At 36.2% G+C, this 22,536-nt stretch overlaps 2 protein-coding genes across 15 annotated transcripts in view; one reads left to right on the top strand and one right to left on the bottom strand.

The window, feature by feature from the left end:
* The window catches only part of LOC129793094 (uncharacterized), a 29,350-nt gene that overhangs the window by 2,228 nt on the left and 4,586 nt on the right, over positions 1–22,536 (bottom strand). Inside the window, exons 3-15 of one of the 14 annotated variants that reach the window (XM_055832694.1) lie at positions 18,206–19,296; positions 11,643–12,489; positions 9,189–9,209; positions 7,838–8,369; positions 6,798–7,258; positions 6,518–6,704; positions 6,096–6,149; positions 5,259–5,468; positions 3,793–3,963; positions 3,464–3,683; positions 2,376–3,015; positions 1,060–1,199; positions 229–464 (exon numbers count right to left, since the gene is read on the bottom strand). In XM_055832694.1, coding sequence (XP_055688669.1) covers positions 229–464; positions 1,060–1,199; positions 2,376–3,015; positions 3,464–3,683; positions 3,793–3,963; positions 5,259–5,468; positions 6,096–6,149; positions 6,518–6,704; positions 6,798–7,258; positions 7,838–8,369; positions 9,189–9,209; positions 11,643–12,489; positions 18,206–19,256 — 4,770 coding nt within the window. In that variant the 5' untranslated portion in view covers positions 19,257–19,296. Of the gene's footprint in view, positions 1–228; positions 465–1,059; positions 1,200–2,375; positions 3,016–3,415; positions 3,684–3,792; positions 3,964–5,258; positions 5,469–6,095; positions 6,150–6,517; positions 6,705–6,797; positions 7,259–7,837; positions 8,370–9,188; positions 9,210–11,642; positions 12,490–13,628; positions 17,230–18,205; positions 19,297–22,536 lie in introns of those variants that run through there. The other 13 variants (XM_055832691.1, XM_055832706.1, XM_055832695.1 and 10 more) reach the window with 13 other exon arrangements.
* LOC129793095 (uncharacterized) lies at positions 20,581–21,818 on the top strand. Its single transcript, XM_055832707.1, has 3 exons — positions 20,581–21,365; positions 21,455–21,534; positions 21,597–21,818. The coding sequence occupies exons 1-3, from the start codon at positions 20,659–20,661 to the stop codon at positions 21,797–21,799; spliced, it is 990 nt and encodes a 329-aa protein (XP_055688682.1). The 5' UTR covers positions 20,581–20,658; the 3' UTR covers positions 21,800–21,818.

The raw sequence follows: 22,536 nt of genomic DNA, 5'->3' as shown, positions 1-22,536 counted from the left end.
TGATCCTAAAAAAAAATCTTAAATTTAGTATTTAAAACTTTAGCCTCGATTATAAAAACTGAAGCCTAGCCTAGGTCTAGTTCGAAAACCTACAGCCTGGTTTAGAAAAACTTAAAGTTAGAATAAAAGAAAATCTAGGGATGATTAAATAAAACTTTAACCTAGCGCTCAAAACTTAATCATGAAAACTCAATAAGAAAACGAATAATTTTATTTTTAGCAACTAACCTGCTCTCTCGACCATTGGTGGACAGGCCCATTCTGCCAGTTGTGTGATCCTTTGCCCTTCAACTCACTGGAAAAGCTCCCACTCGATCCCGATAGATCAAGCGTGCGATTGGGCGAATAACCTCCTGGAGAAGTGGATCCCGTTGAACTAATACTCGATGGTGACGGTGGTCCCTGCTGCTGTTGCCACGGCACACTTCCCGGTGGACTCAGGGTTTTTGGGAAAATATTTTTCACTGAAAGAAATTTGTTTTACAAAAAAACCACAAATTATTTCTTTCCTTTCTTCCTCATTTTTTTGCTTTCTAAAAAAAATATTTTCTCAATATAAAATCAATTTTTTTTGACTACAAATTCTCAATTTATCTTGTGCAAAATTATAAGAATATGCGCATTTTTATTTATAAAAAAAAAACACAACGCTGGAAAAGAAAAACAAATGTGAAGAAAACGTGAAAAAAGCACATCGCAAAGGGAATTTTGTCAAGAAAAACTTTCGTGCAAGTGCTGTGAGGGGAAGAAAAAACCTTTCATGAAAGAGATTGAATAGAAGAAAATCCACCAAAAAAAAATCAACACACACACAGGAAAACAACAGAAAATAAAATTTTTGTATAATTGAAAAATAGAAAAACCAAATACGCAAATAAAATCCAACAAAAACCACAGAGGAATTTTTTTTGCAAATTTTCAGGCCATTTTTTGTACACAAAATAAAAATAAAAGAAAATAAAGAAAAATGTGTATTATGCAGTCTTTTTTTTTTCAATCAAACTTTTCCTTTTTTTGCAGGGAAAAGTCTTCCACACACGATTCTCTTATTTATTTTACCTCTTGGCTGTGCCTCATTGACCGCCTGTCGTATTTCAACGAGTAAATTCTGTGTTAGAATCGCCGTGGGATTTTGTGGTCGACCTATTTCTGCATAATTATCACAAGACTCTCTCGACGAATTATCGCTTCCACCTCGTCTATATTTGCGTGAGATTTTTTGGATTTGTTTGTGTTTTGTTTTTTTTTGCGGGGGAGGATGGATAGAGAAAAAAATGTGTTAATAAATGGAACTTCTTTCACAAAGAATAAATAAAAAAAAACTAAGGAAATGTCCAAAAGAATTTTACAGAACAGAAAATATAAAACGCAAAGATATATCATTGCACTCCAAAAGCAACATTCCCACACTTTTTTTTTAGTGAAGGGACGAGCAATAAAATTAATATGAAATTCGTTTTTTTTTCTTGGACAGTTAATTCCGTGGAAAGTTGTGGCAGTATTTTTTTTTGATTTATAACTCAATAATTTGTGATTGATGGTGCAGATTAATTGACTAAAAGATAATTTCCCGGAAAAATACTTTGAGAACACAAATCGTATAAAATTAAATTGAATAAAAAATCAAACAATTTTTATAAAATTTTTAAGCAGAGATAAAATAGCATTAAAAGTCAAATTAAAATATGTTTTTCAAATTAATTATGAATTTTTCTGTTGAAGTAGGGGTCCTTCGAAATCAATTAAAGTACATTTACGCATTGAAATACAAAAAAAAAATTTTCAAAAAGCAGTTGAAGTATTTCTTTTTGTAGTAAAAAGTTACTGCTGAAGTACTAGAACCATAAAAATACTATTTATTTATTGCCTAAATTGAAGCTTTACGAGGCAGAGAGAGAGAGGGAATGTTGGCTGAGAATGAACCAATGAGCACCCTTCTAGAATCCTTCAACCAATCAGAGGAATCAAAAGAACTTTTGATTCTTCTTCTTATTCATTTACACATCAAAAAGATCATTTAGGTGCGAAGAATTTATAAGATTGGTGGAGCTTTAGTGCAAAGTTGCTTTAAATTGAGCCCAAATTATACTCTAAATTTTTATTTTTGAAAGAATTTTGCGAGTTTTTAGGGATGACAATCAAGCTTCTAGCCGAAAAATCAAAATAATCATCTTTTCCGTTTTTTTTTCTTTGAATTACTCCATTCCCACTAAAATTTAACCAACTGATTGCACAACATTCCCTCCAATCAACCATTAAAATGCTTTTGCTTTGTAATTTTCATCACACACCCACCCTCTCATAGCCAAAAAAACAACCCGCAAATTACTGCCACAATTTTCCTTTATGAGGAGATTTGAGAGAGAGAGAGGCACCTTTCGCGTTTTGTTAGCACTTGATTGAGTTGCTCGGTGAAGGATGAGGGTGGTCGGAGACCCTTGCGCCTGATTGGATACATCCAACTATCGGAGGCATTCCCGCTGTCGCTCAGCTTATCACTCGATCCCCCCAAGATGCTGTCGTAGGAGCTGCTCAGCTCACTAGTATGCGACGCCGGAGAGACAAAGGTAGTCACAAGAGACTGCTGCCCAACCTTGAAGGAGCTGGGAATTGTTGTGTGCGTAGCTGCGGAATTACTTCGATCTTTCTGAACTTGCGCATATAGCGGTGACGATCCAACATTTATAGTTTCCGTAATAGCTGGAGCTGCCATATTGGGCGTTAGGACAGTCGTGGGTGTTGAGGATGTTGTCGGGGGTGAAGGAGAGAGAGACACAGGTGGAGGTGGTGGAACAGCAGCAGGAATTTCCTGGTAGATCAAATTCGTAGCCGCATAGTGACTCACTTCGGGAGTCACTTCATGCACCATTGGCGATGCATCCGATTGCGAAACGGATGTGGATTGTGTGCGCTCCTCCTCATCGGTTGTCTCATCAAGAGCACAATCTGAGCTGCTGCTGCTCAAGCTCTTCTTACCTGATGGCAGTTGACGCTTCGACAGACCCCCACGGGAGGCTGCAAAGGAAGACATAACACATTTTCCAACCATCCTTGTGTCACCAACTACTTTCGCCGTAAAAACCAAAAAAATAAAAGACAACGTTTCATCCCCCAAAATGACAAATCGTCTGCCATTTTGCGTTGTAGAGGAAAACAACATTGTATGCCTCCCATGCTATACAGATACACCAATCTCCTCTCTATGGATAAATCCCATTAAATAAAACAACAACACTGAGAGAGAGAGAGGAAGAAAGGCCATGTAAATATTAAAGAATTTGCAGTCAAAGAACAGCAAGGGGGAATTCTCTTGGCCAACAAATTAACGAGAAATCAAAATTTCTCACAGTGAGGGAACAAAAAAAATGGAGAGAAAAAAAGAGAGAAATTATAAATAAAATTGTTAAGAACTCACAGGAAGAATTTAACGCATGCAGATAGCTCTTGTTGGCTGTTCTCTCACCTAATCCGCTCTTGCATTTGTTGGCTGAATTATCAAGGAGTTCATGTTGCGGAATTGCCGTGTCTAGTTCATCTTTTAGTGGCAACTTTCGCTCCACTGTTGCCGTCTTCTCACCTTCACCCTCAATGGACACATCGGAGATCTCCGTATCCGACAGTTCTGTGTCCAATTTCGGGAAAAGTGGCTTTGGCGGCTGCCTCCGTGACATTTGGGGTGTTAACTGATAAAGAAGACAATGTCGTAGTTATAAAAAAAATCCTAATTCTTTAAGAAAAATTGAAGAAGTCATTGCCTTGAATAAATCTTGTTGTTTTCCCCATTAAACTCACCTTAAGACTTGCACTGTCGTATGGGAGAAAGACCGGAAAACCAGCCTTCCTCTGTGTACCCTCCAACTCTTGCTCAAGACATATCACACGATCTTTCAGCTTCTTCACTAAAGCATTATATTCCGTATCCTTCTCCTGTAGACACTGCAGATAGAATTCTTCTCGGTGGATCTTTGAGGACAAGAAAAGAAAGGAAAAATGAAAATGGATTTTAGCTGTGTTTCTTTCAGACACAGCTTTTGTGTACCGAGCAAAATCGAAAGTCGTCAGATCGGGCTCAAACTTGGGATGAGCACGAATTAGGGTCCCCACATTCCAAAAAACGCATGCGCCAAAAAAAAATTTTTCCGGCCGTCCGGCCGGCCGGCCGTCCTTCCGTAGTTCAACCATAAATTGCAAGAGAACGGTAATAGATAGAGACTTGCGGTAAACGGCAAAGTTTAAAAGTCGACTGGAAGACGTCCGATTATGACGTCAAATTTTACCCCCCACCCCTCCGTCCGCCATTTTGAATAACCTCAAAATTTTGTTTTGCCAATATCTCAGTCCCTGTAATAGCTAAAAATCTGAAATTTTAGTATGTTGTAGGGGCCATCAAGACCTTTCCAACGATACCTCATTTTCGAAAATCGGTCAAGCCGTTTAGTCAATATGGCCGCCACAATTTTTCATCGAAAATCGACCATAACTCGAAAACGGCTTGACCGATTTTGATCAACCCGAAGTCAAATGAAAGATCTCAACAAACCCAACAACTCTCTAGAACATCCGAAGTTTCAAAAGTGACCGCTAGGGGGCCAAAAATCAAAAACAAAATTTTCGATTAGTTTTCGATGAATATCTCGAAAACGACGACATAAATTTTTTTCATTTTTTGATATGTTGTAGCTGACCATATTATCTAGCTTCATGCCAAAAATGAAGAAAATCTATGGATCCGTTCTCGAGATATAGCCTTCCAAAGTTGGCATGTCATATCTCGGGTTCTACAAGTCCGATCTGGATCAACTCAAGCGCAAATGAAAGGTTTCGAGAAACCCTACAAATGTCTAGAACATTGCAACTTCGAGAAATGACCGCAAGAGGCGCTAAAGTCAAAAACAAAGTTTTCGAAAATTTCGAACTCGAATTTTTCGAAAATGGCGACATAAATTTTTTTCATTTTTCGATATGTTATAGCTGACTTCAAGACCTTTCAAACAAAAAAAAATTTATGAAAATCTATGGATCCGTTCTCGAGATATGGCCTTCCAAACATTTCTTAGGGTATGACTTTTCAACTTTTCCCGACTTTGCGCGTATTTAAATTAATTCGCGTTCTATTTTGCTCTCACAAAATTGGTACACTGAAAGAAACACAGCTCCCGTAAGCTTGGTCAGCTTACCAGTACATTTTAGATCAATATATGTACATACAATTTGTCCCTTTTAGCGTGTTGGCTATATAAAAATAAAAATAAACTCACCAACTCAAGCTCCCTTTGCTTGAACTCTCTAACAATTCTCTTAGCCTTCATGTATTTTTTATCGAGAACAGTGTACTGTGCTTGAGATTGCTGAAGCATACTCTGGTAGTTTGTTGATTCCTTCTTAGTATTCACCAACTCCTGCTCCATCTGTCTCAGTCTTTCATTCAGCAATTCCGCCTCATTACCCGTCGATTCCAATTTAATGAGCTACAAACATTGTGAGACAACAAAAAAGGATTGGCGGATGGTGAATTATAAATTTCTTTGGGATTCTTCAAATTAATAAATCATGCAGAAAACTATCAAAATGGGTTGATAGACAATTTTGTTCTCTTTTTTTTTTAGCTTGCGTGCCAGGAAACTTTCTCTTCTCTACTGTACTTACAAACCTTGACACTCAAATGGGTAAAGGCCAGAAATATTTAGAAAGGACGCAAAAATAAAATATTAATGTTGTCGGTTGAGTTGAAAGTTCGTAGACATGATTAGAAAATTCTTTTTATAATAAGAATAAAGTTTTTTTTTGTTATGCCAATTTGTGTGAAAATTATTTCTCAACAGATGGCTCTGTAAGACTTTTCAAATTTGTTCGTTTGTCCTTTATGAAACTAAAGAGAGCCATCTATCGTGAAATTTATTTTCCTTCCATAGTTCTAAGAATGATTGATCTGATGTACTGCTGACTTCTACGAAGATTATCAAAAAAATCAACAAAAAATAAGCAAAAACAATAATTTATTAAAAATTCAAAACTTCCTGTTCATTTAATCCAACGAACTTTCAACACAACTCATTGTTAGTGTGCATAAAACTAGCACAAACAGTGAAACTTACCTTTTCTCTACTGACCAAAAGTTCCCTTTCAATACTGAAATACTTCAATTGACTCTGCAAAAAGTGGATCAACAGAAAACATAAAAGGAACACGTGTATAAATACAAAAAAAAAATCTAAAAATAAGGCACGGGAAATAAATTAAACTTGCAGCAAACATCAAAAGAAAATCAAACAAAAAAATAGACAAACTATTTAGAAATGTTAATAAACTATTTAGCTTTCTATATATTGGAGTTATTGAGACAAGAAAAAAAAAGGAAACACACACAATTTTGTCTTCTATTAAATTTACCGCTTTGTGCTGCATTTTTCCACGATTACAACAAAATGCATTAAGAAGAATTTTTGTTTTAGTATTTTTTTCACGAATTTGACAATAATAATTTTTGAATTTTGTTTTATAATGCGGGGGCACTCACCTCTTGAAGAAGTCTCTTTAGGGATTCAACCTCCTGCGAATGGGTGGCTTCAGCATCAAATAGGGTCTCCATGGCGGCCGTTGGACTCATGGGGCCTTCACTAACACTCGAATTGGCCGATGCTGGAAGTGTTGAGTCATCTGAGTGCTCAGATACTCGTCGGAATTTCTCATCCTGCTGCTGTTTCCTGCACAAAAGAGTAATAAAAGAAAATCCATTTTGTGATTTCCGTGCTCAGTCATTGAATGTTTCTCTCACTTTTTTTTTTGGTTAAACATACCCTTTTATACGCTCTTCTTTCTCCTTATCCGCCTGCAGGCTCTGTCGGATGAGCTGTGCTACTTCCGAATTTTGCGGATCCCTCTCGCGTCCAATGGAAAACTTCACCAATCCGGATGTATTTCTCAACACAGAGGCCGCATAGGCCTGAGTCACGCCAACTAAACTCTTCCCATCCACTTCGATAATTTGATCATTGACTTGGATGCGTCCATCACGGGCCGCAGCACCATTGTCTGTGATTGTTTTCACAAATATCCCCAATTTCTCTAGCCCTGCATCTGCACCCACACCCATCCCAATAATACTGAGACCTAAACCCTCGGGACCTTTCATCAACTCCACCGGGAATACATCCATCTTCTCCACTCTCTTCTCCAGCTCATATTCCGCTGATGCTGCCACTGGATCGACATCCTCATTGCGACGATCGTAGTCATTGACAGAGTAGGTGGAGAAAACCTAAAGTTTAGGTCGAAAGATTTAGCAGGATGCCTTTCAACGGGAAGTGTTAATTTGAACGAAAGTCTTCGAATTATTCGTCAAGATTCGGATTATTTGTTAAGAACATTCGAATTATTCGTCAAGAAGTTTTGTACTATTTTTCAAGGATATTCTAAATTATTCGTCAAGATTCGGATTATTCGTCGAGATTAGAATTATTCGTCAAGAAATTTCGGACTATTTTTCAAGAATATTCGAACTATTCGTCAAGATTCGGATTATTCGTCGAGATTAGAATTATTCGTCAAGAAATTTCGGACTATTTTTCAAGAATATTCTAAATTATTCGTCAAGTTTCGGATTATTCGTCGAGATTAGAATTATTCTTCAAGATTCGGATTATTCGTAGAGATTACAGTTATTCGTCAAGATTCGGATTATTTGTCGACAGTCTGATTATTCGTCAAGATTCGGATTATTCGTAGAGATTAGAATTATTCGTCAAGATTCGGACAATTCGCTAAAATTTTCCAAATATTCGCCAGATAAACACCCCTTGAAAGTCCCTCGTAAGGAGTGGGGGGGGGATAATCTCACCTGAATTGGTCCCGTACTAAATTTCACTTTTGCATTACGCTTCGTGTAGGCCGGATACTCAAGTTCATCATCCTCATCGTCAGATTCAAGGAGCCCCGGGACTTCCATCCAGAAATTCCCATCCTCAAAGTAATGCACACCAGCCTCAACGTAGACCTCCTTCGCCTTAACGGGCGGATATTCAGGCACATAGGAATCGTGACTCTCATCCGCTGACACGTCCGCCTCCCCTTCTGCCAGTGAGATCACAGATCCAGCCGCTGAAACATCATCCAAATGACTAGATGTCACCTTATTGGTGGCCGTTGTTGCCTCTGTGGTACTCTGCATGGATTCCACTGAGACAATTGAATCATTCAACGGATCACCCTCCACGTGGTGATTCCCATTGAGCCCATTCACAGCAGGCACCTCAGCAACGACACTCTTCACCACCACCACCGGCGGCTCCACCTCCTGCGGTGGCTGAGATTTAACTGAGAGTAGTGCTTCCACCTCTTTCGCCTGCTCATCTGACAGTATTGATTGTTCTCTATGAATAGCAAAGTTGCACCGCAAAAAGGGGAACGTGAAAGAGAGCAAAGAGAGAAGAGAAAAATTACAAAACTACTCAGAATTGTTAATCAACACAACTTTTCAGGGACACCACCCCTCCCCGTCATCTCGCGTATTTCCCATTCTTCTACATAGGCAATATATGACGTATAGCATTCATCCCCCCAGAAAACTATAAAAAACACACACACAATACTTCAAGGGAAAATCACAGAACGGAAAAGTACAGTAAAGAGCTTACGTAAGGAGGTCTATAAATTCTTTTTAAATGTCTTTTTTCATTTTATTGTAAACAATTTTTGTATTTTTTTATGAATTGGATAGAGTCCATAATTATGCAAATCGTTTAATTTAAAAAATATAAAAATTTTAACGATTTTTTATTAAATAAATCAAGTTTATCTTTATGTTGCTTTAGTTGCTAATAAAATTGTTTTTAAAAATTTGTAAGAATTTGTTTTAATTGACAGGAAAATTTTTTTTCAAAATGAAAGGATTTTATTCGTTATTTTTTATTTAGATTACCCTCTTATTTCAGTAAACAATCATAAAAAGCGTAAACTTGTAAAGGGAATCAATAAAATAATAAAAAATCTCAAATTTACCAATTTACACAAAAATTCCGAAAATAACGACACTATTTCCCTTTTTTCTATTAAAATTCATTAAATTAAATATTATTCTGTTCAAAATTTATATTTTTTTTGCAAATCATTTTTATTTCAACAAATAAATGCGATAAACTTATAGACCATCCTACGCATAAGAATAAAATAAAATAAAATGCTAAACTTACCGAATTTTACTCTCCAAAATCCTTTTTTATTAATTTTTTTGTGTTTTAATAAAACATTGGAAAGTATGTTTTTTTGCGAATTTGTTCCAGGATATTTACAAGCAAATAAAATGCAGATGTGATAATAGTTGATGACAATGATGAAGATTTTCGGGCGAAGCGAAGCAAAACATGAAAAATATTTATTTATGTTTAAAATAAATTAAATTTGTAATAAATAAATTATAAAGAATATAAAATAAATATAGAATATTATTATAAAGTTTTTTGTTGTTGTTGTGAATTATGTAAAAAGTCAGTTGATGAGTGAAAATAAAAAAATATGATGAGAAGAACGTTTAACCAAGTCCTTCGTGATTCATACAGAGAGGCACGATTTGAGGATCCAGCTTTTGTATGATTTTTATGCTGAGCCCCTTAGCAAATTATAACTCTCTAACGGGGAAAATTATACACAGAGATGGGGGTAACACAACACATAATAGATATGAGGAAAAATCACAGATTACAACCACAACGTGATTTCCCATCAAACCCCCGGAGTAAACTCACTACCAGCTAGGCTTTCAAGAATCACCCAGCAAAAGGAACAGACTATATGCTTTGTAAACAAGCAAAATGTATTGTGAGACAGAGAAAAAAATCTCGTGGTAAAATGCTATTTGGCATGTTTTGTCTCAAACCAACCTCCTGTAGTTGTTGGTTTTTATATTTATATTTTTTTTTCTCTCTCCCCATAAGCCACCACTATTATGGCAAAGAGCGCGGTATCGTCACTTAGGATCGATAAAACATAGCGCAAATAAAATGCTAAAATAAAAATTGGGTGGGAATTCTTATGTGTGCGAGGCTCTCACACCGCGCATCGGCCTTCATCCGCGTGAGCCTTCAACCTCTCACTGGGTCCCTCTCTCATTCCTGATGTTGTATGGCTTTTTCCCTTAAAGCCCATCCAACCCATCTCCCGCCTTCCGTGCTCTCTTGCATGAATTTCCACCCACATTTTCACAACCTATATATACGTACTCTTAGTAAATTACATCCTACAGGGGTAGCAACTTTCAGGAGGATGAAGGTAATACCACAACAAATCTCTCTCTCTGTATGCAATTCAATCACCAACTATCGATTAAAATTCAATAAATTTTCACGTCACGGATTTTTGTTTTACTTAATTAAAAATATATTTTCTTTCAATTCCCTTCATCTATGCACTTTACACACACAGAACATTTCCCAAATGCAAATTATTCTGACACTGTGGAACACATTGAACTCCATATGAGAGTGAGAGACATTTCGAGAGTTTTAGGTGCGCCAACGAGTGGACAGCGATTTACCCCCCCTCAGAAAGTGGGTCACATACGTTATTCAGGAATTCAGGAGATTAAAGAGGACATTATTTGGGAAGTAGTGAAGAGTGCAAAATTAATATTTAATAATTCTATGTTGCTGAAAACACAAAATGAATTTTTAAAAATTAAAAAAAAAATTTGGGGAGTTTTTTTTTAATGATTCTACAGTCAATTTTTGAGAGAAAAACTCGAAAAAATGAAATTTTAGTCATTTTTTTTGTAAATTAGATCTAGACAAGAAGGATTTATCTGAAAGAAATTATTCGTATCTTCGGAAATATCGGATTATTCGCTAATATTCGGATGATTCTCGCAAAGAAAAATAAATATTAGTCTAAGCCCAAAAGATGTTTAATTGAAGCATAAAAAGACTTAAATCAAGCCGAAAAAGAGTAAATTCAAGCCGAAGAGTTCTAAATTCAAAGAACCAAGAACCAAATTTTAAGAAAACAAGATTAATTAAAGTCTTAAAAGGAGACTAAATTCAAACCAAAAAGTAGTAAATTAAACCCAAAAAATCCTTAAGACGTTTTTCGATTTTCTTTTTCGGTTTTCAATTGTTCCGTTTTTAGCAAATCATTATTCATGTAAAGTAAAATATTCAGATCTTAAAAGAAATTCGGATGATTCGCTATAAAGCAAAATATTCGCCTGATAAACACCCCTTGGAGTTAGAAATCGACAATAAATTTATCAAAGCGTCGCTGACATAGACGTTCTTCGTTTTCTTTTCAATTGCAATTTGACGTTTCTCTACAATAAAAGTTTTGTCTTTTTAAATATTTGAATAATATTTTAAATATTTTTGTTTTTTATACAAATTTCAATTTTTTAAGCACTTTAACATAGAAAACTTCCTTCGTGATTTTTTTTACAGCAGCCTCTATGGGACGCAGTGTTAGATTTTCAATTATCCCACTCTTTGTATTTCATTTAAAAATTCATTCCATTTGTTTTTTTTGTGTTTCTTTTTTTCTTTATGCAACACATTGAATTTTTGCCGCTACAATAGTTGCTGGTTGAATTGGTACAAACACAGACGGAGGAGAAAAAAAAATAGCAAAACAAACAAAATGAAAGAGTACAAAAACTAACTCACCTGGAACTCAAAAGCTTATCAGCCTCATCCGCCGTCATTGCATCGGGCATATTTTCATGGTCACTGTCGCTTGCATCGGCAAACTTAACATCGTCTTGCACATCGAGCGGTGGTCCGTCGGACATTGGGGGTGACGGTGGTGGTGGAAGGGGTTTCTGTGCAAGGAAAATCTCCGGATCGTCCGTGAACTTGTCCTCATGGCACCCATTTGCCTCGGCAGTGCCCCCAATGAGTGTGGGGCGCGTTGGATCGAGTATCGTCTGTGGACTATGGTAGTCCGTGGAATTTCCGCTTGGCGGTGATTGCACATCCTCCTCGAGGGAATTGGATTTACTGTCGGCAAACAGTTCATTCGGTGGTGGGAGTTCGGGCTTAATGGTGGCATACACCACCTTCCCCTCAACTTCCATGGGCGGCGGAAAGGGTAGTGGTGGTGGAATAGTCCGTGATGGTACCTTGTACCCCTCACCACCTTGTCCACCGCCGTAGTAATCATTCTCCCTGTACGAATCATCACCCTCACTCCCGTCCGGATTGAGGCGGTACCCCACGTCGACGTAGTGCAGCTCGTGCGGAGAATCATTCGAATCGAGTGACGATGAGTCCCGCATGGACGGCGGTGGTTCCGGTGGCAGCTGCAGATCGGCCGGAAGATCAAAGTCATACGGTGGCTTCAGTGGAGCCTTTATTTCCGGTGAGGGTTCATTGAAGCCCCCCTCGTCAGTCGATCCGGAAACAGTGGAAATACTCGATGAACGCACACCTGGAATATTTAGACAAATACTTGGTACACCCTTTGGGGGTTTATGCTGCGGCTCTTCCTGCTGACCATCGCGGGGATTTTTTCCTGAAATAATTTGAAGGAAGATTAGAAAACTTTCTTTTTTAAATCAACTCAAAGGACATTTGGAGAAACATTTTCTTCAACAGTGATGGTCTTTTTGGTGGATATTTCAAAGAATTTTTCAAAAAAATGTTAGTTCTGAAATCCTTGAAACCAATAACTTTTTACAATGGAGTCTCGTAGGAGAGCCTTACATCTCACAGGTAAAATCTAAGCATAAAATTTCGAAGGAAATATAAAATTCTGGTTAAGAAAACTAGGAAAACTTTATTATCGTCTTGCTTTGTTAACAAATAAAAATTCTTTGCAAATACAAACAATTCTTTTCATATTTTTTGTTATAAAATGGGGTAAACTTGGACAGCTTGAAAATTTTTTCTTGATATTATTTTTTATTTTTAAAGAAATATGATTATTTTTATTTTCTACAATTTATCTAAAAGTAAATATTTATAATTATTTACAATTCGCAAAAAGAATATTAAAATTATGGCTATACTGCGAGATTTCACTGTAAATCTCTTCCAGGTAGGTCCATTTTTGTTTAAGCTTTAGCAAAGTTTTCATTCAAAATTTCATTGCAAATCAAGGAACCAAAATCAGTTATAAAATTAAATGTCATCAAAATGAATTTCTCTTCTGTGAATTTTCTTCTGGAAAAACAATATTTCGCCCTGAAAAATATCCTAAAGAACCCAACGCTTCATCCTAAAGAGAAAGATGATCAAAAAGTCCTACAAACGATTATAAATTTACTGGATTCCCAAATTGAACCACACATTGAAGTTGCACGGAAGAGGAATAAGTTTCTTACAAAATTAATTCTAATCCTGATTGAGGGGAAAACAAAAATTTCAACAATGGAGGAATTTTCAACGTTCAACGATCCCCGATTCAGCACAACCCAAATTGACATGCCCCAATTTAAGAAAGTCCTCGAGATGTATTCCCGGGTATCCGCAGAAAATACTTCAGCAATAAAATGTTCGACACATTTTGATACAAAGCAAATGGATAGCGTTGCCGCATCTTTCATATCTCTTGCCCTCCACAGTGAAATCGACAGTCCGTGGCAGGCGGAAGAAAGGAATTGAAGCAAAAGAATTTGAGAATGAAGTGGGCAAAAAAAAAGCTGAACAAACCTCGACATTTGATGCAAAATCGGCGAATATTGAAGCACATTTTGTCCGATATGCCACCACAACAAGAACACTTCACTTGAGCATTTTCCAGCAAGTCAATTTAGACCACATATTATATTTTTTATTATTTTAACCAACTTCTTCTTCAACTATTGAAATGCTCTCTATTGAATGATTTATCGACAATTGGTAGGAGAGAAAACACTCTTGTTGTCTATATGAATAAAAATTTCCCACATATAAGTATATTCTCACTCTCAGCCAGCACAGACTAAATGGGGCTCGTTTTTTTTCTTCTTTCTCTGTTGTGTGTCTGACAAAAACATGCCTGGCTTGCATTCGCCTCTGCCATCATCTACCCTTGTACAGCACTACACATCGTACCGTGATGTATGAATAATGTTGAGGAAAGTCACCATCGAAAATTCTAAATATAAATACCTACTATATGTACAACACATCACATTTTAAATACATTTAAACAGAAACTACACTTAAATTTGCGTTACATCACATATTCAGAGAGTCCTCTTCGCCAGCATTTGCTCTTTTTCACATGAATTTTTACTTTTGCAAATTGGTCAAGACGTATGAAATGCCCCAAAGGATGATCTTCAACTACATTTAACAATTTTTGATAGACTTTCAAAGTGTATTGCAGCAAATAAAAATTATCCCTGATGTAAAAATAGAAAATCGTGAACATAAAAACCGCGATGGTTAACCCATGCTAACGAGGTCATAGATCTTCTGTACCTAGGACCTTCATTTTATAGAATTTGACTAATAAGCCTATAAGAAATATAATTCCTGAAAAAAAAAAATTTTAGCCCCCATGGGGGCGTCGGTAGACACCGTATGATATATCATACGTTTAACGAAAGGGGGTTGAAAAAATTCAATTTTTTCTCAGTGTTGAAACAAAGATTTTAATTTATTTAAATGCATAAATTACATAATTTATGCTGAAATTAAGTATTCTGGCTAGATTTTGGACCAGAATTAATTAATTGATCCAATAGAAGTCCAATCCTTGGGTTTCAGAATCAATTCACTGCGTTCTTGTAGAGTTCTAGCTCTAAGAATACCGAAGCTGAACTTGTCGTGAATCCCACAGTTATCCTCATCACTAACAGTTGCGTAGCCAGGAAGTAAAATAACAATCTCATGTTGCATGGTTTGCTCTAGGACGGAGACTTCTGGTGAATATGCTGACAAGTCTCCGGACAGAGCCGAATGTACTATCCTTCTTCGTTCTCAGACCTACAAAAATCAAGATTTTCGCTATAATTTCTATATTTCCTGGTGTGAGGTACTTCTTAATACTTACGATGTATCTGATTTAGCACTTCCTGGCATTCCTTTTCACTGCAATCTTAATTTTTATTCCCAAACTCTTAGATCTTCCCTCACAGAAATAAACTCGCACTTTAACCTAAAAAGTACCTCAATTCAACCAACGTATGATATATCATACGCAGATGTTTATCGCGCAAAATAATTAAATAATTTGCGGTCGGAGACGGATATTTTAGTTAATTCACAAAGTTTTATCAATAATTAAGAGATTTTGCACAAAATAATACAGAGAAAAAGGGAATTGTCACTTGAAATACACACATTTTGGTTCCCGGACAACATTGCAATTGGATACACTTAGATTTTTGTCAAAAAATAATATTATTTTATGTTTTTGACACCCAGAAAAATTAATTATAAAGAGTTAAGGGTTTATAAAAGTGGAAAACACTAACCCGGAAGGAAATTTTTGCAAATTCGCGTCATAAAAATTAAACAAAAATTACCAATTTTGCGTATGATATATCATACAAAAAGTGAGGATGGGTTAAAATTGGACAAAAATAAACCTTGCAATAAAAATAATACGTTCTAATCCAGGGGCGTAGTCAGAATATTATTCAAGGATATGTATAAGAATAAATAGCTAAAAAAAAAAAAGATGACTTCGAAGTTGAGATAAACAAAGATTGATAATAGTAGTCATAAAAATAGTTGCATTTGAATGAACAGTTTTTGACAACTTATCCATTTTAAATTGACATTTTTGTAAGGTTTGACGTATATTTATTTTAACGTTTGACGTTTCTCCTAATTTTTAACGTTTGTTTTCTAACGCTTAAAGTTTCGTTCATGTTTCTTTAACGTTTCATATTCCATAGAAATTTCTAATTTCTAATGTTTTTTTTCTAATTTTTTTTTGACATTTTCTGACTAGCGTTTGAAGTCTTATTTCTTCTATTTGTCAGCCTAATAATTTTACGTTAAGCACTTTTATTCTAACGTTTGACATTTTCTTAGATCAGATTACGTTTAATTTCTTTCCAGTATTTGACGTTTTTCTCCTGACGTGTGAATAAAAAATAAAAATGTTTTTTTTGTTTCTTTTTGAACCGCAAACGACCCATCTCATTTATTTCTTTAAATTTTAAGTAAATTTTATCAAAACTCAATTAAAATTAAAACATTTCAGATCCCTACCGCCTTTTTACTCTATTGAATGAGTTTTTTTTTAAAATTATTTTCATTGATTAAATGAATGAAAAAATGAGGCTTTTCTTTATCGAAACATGTCAATTTAATTCATTTCATCAGCTATTAAAAATCATTTTCATCAAACGTCACTCTTCGGTGCTTTAATAAATTTTTAAAAACAATTTAATTGCCCTTTAAAAATTCATCTAAATTGTCATTTCTCACGTCTTGACTCAGAAAGTCATGCACAAACCCCATTTGGAGGTTCTTCCAAGGCAGTTTCAATACCAATTTAGCACAGACTTTTGTACACAAATTCTATATTTTCTCCATCATTGCCACTGAAGCACTCATTTTCCCTCCCATATTGCACCAAGATTCAATCTTGAAACATCAATTGCTATTAATTGTTTATCACAATTCACAAAAGAATCTTTTCTTCTTGCTAAATGAGCAATCATTTAAAGCTGATCGTGTGTATTTTCCACTTTATCAATGTATATCGCAATTAGCCGCGTGTTTTTTGTGCTGAGCAAAGAATTTGGCGAGTCACGAATGGATCGCAAAGAAAGCGAAAATGTGGGAGTTTTGTGATGCTGATGAGGAAAAAAAAATGAGCGCGGTCTACAGTTGAATGACTCTTTAATACATTTTCCCACATATTTCCCCATTTGAAGCACCCGAATCACTCTCTTTGAATTTCAGTGCAAGATCACGCACTGGTCGCCTTTTTTTTTCACTCCACCTTCCTAATGTCCAACACGACATTTTTTCTCACTTTTTTCCCCGTGGCAATTTTTGCACCTTGCCACATTTATTCCCACCACCAATCTCTCCGTTTTGGGGCATGAAAAATTTATTATTATTCTTTCGTTTTTTTTTTTATTGTGTGAAAGATGAAAAATAAAACAACAACAAAAAATGCAATCGCCAGACAAAATATACTATCACGACGATTATCTCAAATGGAGCAACAGAGTGAGACTAAAATATGTGATCAACATCTTCTTGTCGTGCCTCATGGTGACCAAAAGAGATCTTTCTGAGTTGCGCGCTAGAATTATACATTTTGAGACGCATTGAGAGATCTTTGTTTCATTTTCTCTTTCTCTCCACCCAAAAGAATCTCTTCGTACAGTGCGTCCTCTACCCTCCCCCGCATTCTCCTCCCCCCTCGCAATTGAGACATTTTATTATGTGTACTACACCACCAAACATAATCTTCATTCATATGCAATGCATAAAAAATTATGTGATCGTGCACATGGAAAATTCTCTAAAAACTCCTTTTGCTCATCTTGCAAAAATTTTGAACATGCGGAAACTTTTAGATGGGGAGTAAAGAAAAAAAAATGAGCAAGAAAAATGTAGGTTTTTTTGATAGAAATTTCTTCACCGGAAATACTTAAAAAATCATCGCGAAGAAAACTTCCATGTGCAATGAGATATTTATTTTTATCCCACAATAGCTGTGAACACTGTAAAAAGACAATTTCGCCTCCCTCGCATTTTAAATTGGTACAACACACATGAAGGGAAAACATTTTGATGATTTTTTGACGAATGAGGGAGAGAAAGAGGAGTTGAGAATATGAGAATTTCCTCTCCCCAAGTTTAGAGATTAAAGAAAATTGTTAAACAGATCATTATTAACAGTGAGGATCAAAGAATTTACAAGGGTATAGCATATACCAATATCTGTATTTTTTTCCTTTTTTTATGATTTTTGGAATAATTCTACGATTAAGCTTTATTAATTTTATTTAAGGAATTTTTTATGTGCAAAAAAAACGAGTTTTTGTTTATTCTATCTTGTCAGACTTAATGAATTCCTGAAAAATTGAACAATAAAGAATTGACAAGATTCTAAAAAAAAAATACCCATAAAACATTAACAAAATAAAATTCATTTTAAACCTTTCAATTTAATTTAATTCATAAAAAAATATATTTAGGGTATTTTTTTAAATAAATTCCTAGATTGACTCACTTTCCACGACCATCACTGTGTTCAGCCCAATACATTTTCCAAATTAACAAAAAAAATCTTCTGGAAGCTTTTAGAAAAATTAACATTAACTCACCAGGAGATGGAGGACAGATATCCAATTTGTCTAGCTTCTCATTTGATTCATTCTCCTGCTTCTCATCCTCCGTGTGTATGGGACTCGTTGGCCCAGACGAAGCACTCGCAACTGGGCTTGATGTGGAACTCAACCCACATGCTGGCGATATAACGTCAGATTCATTGGATGTATTCATGACAGTCGCCTCGGGTTCCGGTGGTAGTGGTGGCTCAATCACTAAATCCGTGGATTTTTTGCGTCTCTTCTCTGGAATGTCATCCTTGATCTTTGATCGTGCGGGACTAGAAGTTGCTTGCACATTTGTCACATTTGGCCCTCCCGGGGATGCCGGAGGACTTTTGTACATCTGCCCAATTGATGGGCATCGTGTGGGACTACTCACGGACGTTGGTCGCGTGAAGCGTGGCTTTATGTCCGGATAGCGTGGAGCCTCTGGTACGGTGCTTCGTGTCACCTGTGCCGGTTGCTCCTTGAGCACCTCGGCGGAAATGAGAGTTGTCCCGGGGACAGTACGGATGATATCACACCGATTTGGATCACTATTGTACCGCGTTGTTCGTGTCTTTGAAAAATGCGACGTCCAATTCTTCTGCTTCTCAATCAACTCACGCGAATTGAACTTCCTCTCGGGCTTCTCGGGCTTTTCCGGTTTCTCCGTACTCTTCAGCCGACTCACATTGTGAATCTTTGTCGTGTCAATCTTGGAGACCCCATTTGTAATGGTGCCACTGCCACAGGTGGCCGCCGTGGGGAATCCCCGTGTCCTCTCAGGGCTCATCTCATTCAAATTCTCCTCCCGACTATTTGAATGGGGCACCTTCACACTGAATGTCGGTCGCGGGACACGATTCTCCACGCCCAACTTCTCAAAGAGCGCCCTGGCATTGTTAAAACGCGCCGCATGAGATTCCGTTCGTACCACCGAAACTGGCGTTTGTGTCTCCTTTGGCTCCTCCATCTGGGGTGACACTTCAATGGGTTTTCGCTGAAATATATTGGCAATCTGCGAGACTTTTGGCCCCGCTGCTGGATTTATTCCTTTCTCCATACCACCAGCACCACCTCACAGAAACATCCACACGCTGATGCTTTTGAGAAGAGATCGAAAGAAGAAAAAAAGAAAACTTAAAGTGAAGAATTTTACGAGGAAATCTCACAAATTCACATGAAAAATGGGAAAAAATAAACTTCTATGCGGAATATTTTTCTCTCTCACTCACACACCAATGAAGAAAAAATTCCAAGATAGTAACTAACAAATTATCTCTAAATTTTGATAAAGACTCCACTAATTCCTTTTGATAAGAATTTTCATAAATGATAGTAATTCTTACAGAAAAATTTCCCTCCACTTCCCTTTAGAATAATTCCATTGATATGTGAAGAAGTTTTGCACTTAAAACCACAAAATTCAAATTCTCCTATCTCACATTACAAATCACCCATTTCAATCCACTTTACATCATGAAAATTTATCTGATACAAAATTCTGGGTGAATGAGGGGGTCGGGGAAAGGCACAGAGAGGTATTTTGTGTGACGGAGTCACTCCAAAGAATACGCAGAATGATAATGGAATACTTAAGAAGATATAATTCAGGGACAAGGTGATTGCAGGTGGTTGAGTGCTGCTTCTTAATTGTTTCAGCACAGTTTCATCTTCCAAAAAGTTGTGCGAAAATTCTCCTAATGTCTTCATACGTAAACATTTACCTAAAATTGAAGTTTTTGAATGAGGCAGTAAAATTAATAAAATTTCGCTAAAATATCTTTGCGAATATTTGGGAAATTTTATAATGAAAATTCTCATTTTTGGTTACGAAATGTTTCTGAAGTTTTGAATTTAGTTTCTTACACAACAAAATAAAAAAACCATTTTTTGCTAATTTCTTTGCTCAAACATTCCAATTCAAAATAATGCACTTTTAATAAATTTAAATTGTTTTTAGTTGATTTTATTCCTAAAAGAAATTGGCAATTGAGAAAAGTTTCTAAAAAAAAAAATTTAGGTTAGAATACAATTTTTTAATTTTATGAATTAATTTAACAACAAAATTTGAAGAAATTGATATAAGATTCTTTGCTCAAATTTTTAAAATACAAATAAAGTTTTAATTTCGATTTTTAATCGCCTCACATGCATGTTTTTGATGTTTAAAATTGCGAGCTGAGAAACCAAAAAAAATCTTTTGGCAAAATATCCAATATGCCTGTTAATTTCTCTTATAGCTTTTATCAACAAGACCCAATTTTTGTCTTTTCAGTGATTCATTCACTTTTTACGTTTACCCAATCTTCTCAATATCACCAAAATATTGATAAGAGCCTATCGTCTGTGATAACACATAAGAAATTGCCTTTAGCAGGTAAATTGTCATTGTTTGATAGAGTAAATTATTGAACGGAACTCTCATTTAGGATTGTGTAGAGAATTTAGTAACTTCCTGACAGATGAGAGGCGTTTTGTTGGTATTTTTGGTGATTTTTCTCGTAACACGCAGCACCTTAGCTGTGGGACTTGGTGAACATTGCAACAACAATGATAATTTATTTTGTGACCAAGGATTGATGTGTAACGACCAAACTTGTGCTTTGAACAAGACATCATGCTTCTTCACCCAACATCTCGATAGGGAAATGATCGGACAGCTGCCCACCTGCAATGATGACGGTACATTCGCTGCAAAGCAATGCAAAGGCGACCGAAGTACAGGAAGATGCTTTTGCTATAGTGCGACTGGTGAGAGGATTTTTGGGTGGGATTGGTGGCGGAATTCTGAGGAAATGAACTGTGCATGCAGCCGGAAGAGGTATGAAATGGAGAAATCAGGCCGTCACGAAGTTACACTCCACTGTCAGCAGAATGGGAATTTTGAGGAGCTTCAGTGTGACGATGACACGTGCTGGTGTGCCGATCCAGACACGGGCTTCATCACCGACAACACAATCGCCGTCCCCCAGCACTTGTGGACCCTTTTACCGTGCTACAATACCTCCTCCTATGGGACACAGTACCTCAGACAGTGCGAAAGTGCCTCCCATGCTCAGAGAGTCATTCGAAATGCATTTAGCAAACGTGGCACCACACAGATATCCTTCAGTAACATCCCATGCCACTATGATGGCTCTTTTGGCACGTACGGCATTGCAGAGGGACAGTGAGTGAATTTTATGTTGAGCTTTTTTTTTATCGTTCGTTGGTGGTACTTTACAGCTTGTAAAGTTGATTGTTTCTCTTTTATTTTAGAGCCTTTTGCAGTTGGCGTGATGGTTCGAGGCTAGGTCCCTTTGCTGCTGCTCCAAATCAAGTTGGAACTATGGATTGCTGTTAGTTAAACTAAAGTCCGCAAAAAATTAAGGCGTTACTAAAACCTTTTTTTCCTTTATAGACTGTGCCCGTGATCAGAGAATCTTCAATGACAACGGTCTAACCCTCAATCTCCAATGCAATGGTCAAGGGAACTACGCTAATCCTCAGGATCTCAATGGAGAACTCTTCTGTGTGGATCGCGATGGGTTTGTTGTGTCGGATTTTTATCCACCTGGCACCGAAACCGTTGATTGCAATAATCATTTGTACTACATGCAATAAAAGTTGAATAATTTCTCAATTATTTCATCCATCTCCCGGCGTTTTTTCTCTGCTCTCACTTTTTTTCCCTTCTCAACATTATAAACTCTTCTCGCTTGCAATTTGTGCGCACAGACGGAAGAACAGCTATAAATGCCATATTGAGAAGCTATATACAATTAGTTTATAATATCTCTCCCATGGTAATGCCATGAAATCCCATTAATTTACCTGTTGAAAATCTTTCATGCTAAAGCCGCCGTTTTTTTTTCTCTTTATTCATCACATCTCAACTTATTTTGCTATTTAGATTTGATATCATGAAATTTTATTTATTCATCATTGAGCATGACTCAAAATAAGTAGGTATATACTTATAGTATATAAAGAAAATTAAAAGAGATTTGCATCTACTTTCAATATTCACTTTTATTGAAGAAGTTTTTTTTTCAATTTTTTTCCTCCACATTTCTCTTTTAAAACTTTTTATTAAAAAAATCAATGAATTGTAAATTGAAGAAAAAGTTTTTCTTGGAAAATATTTAGCCTTGAAGGTAATTCAATTGAAAACATCTATGTATCAATTTGCATTACCTAATTTTGTGACCTTTATAATGAATATTTTAAAGGTTTTCGATGATTCGATAATTCCAATTAAATCTTTTTTTGTAAATTTCTCAATAAAAAGAATTTTAAGCATTGACGTCTGCAGTTTGACAAGATGCGGCCAAGAACTTGGGTGAGGGGTGTGGCTTGAA

Source organism: Lutzomyia longipalpis, chromosome 3 (assembly GCF_024334085.1).
Source record: "Lutzomyia longipalpis isolate SR_M1_2022 chromosome 3, ASM2433408v1".
Classification (NCBI taxonomy): domain Eukaryota; kingdom Metazoa; phylum Arthropoda; class Insecta; order Diptera; family Psychodidae; genus Lutzomyia; species Lutzomyia longipalpis.
Note: the sequence above shows the minus strand (reverse complement) of the source record. Positions and strands in the feature narration are given on the sequence as shown.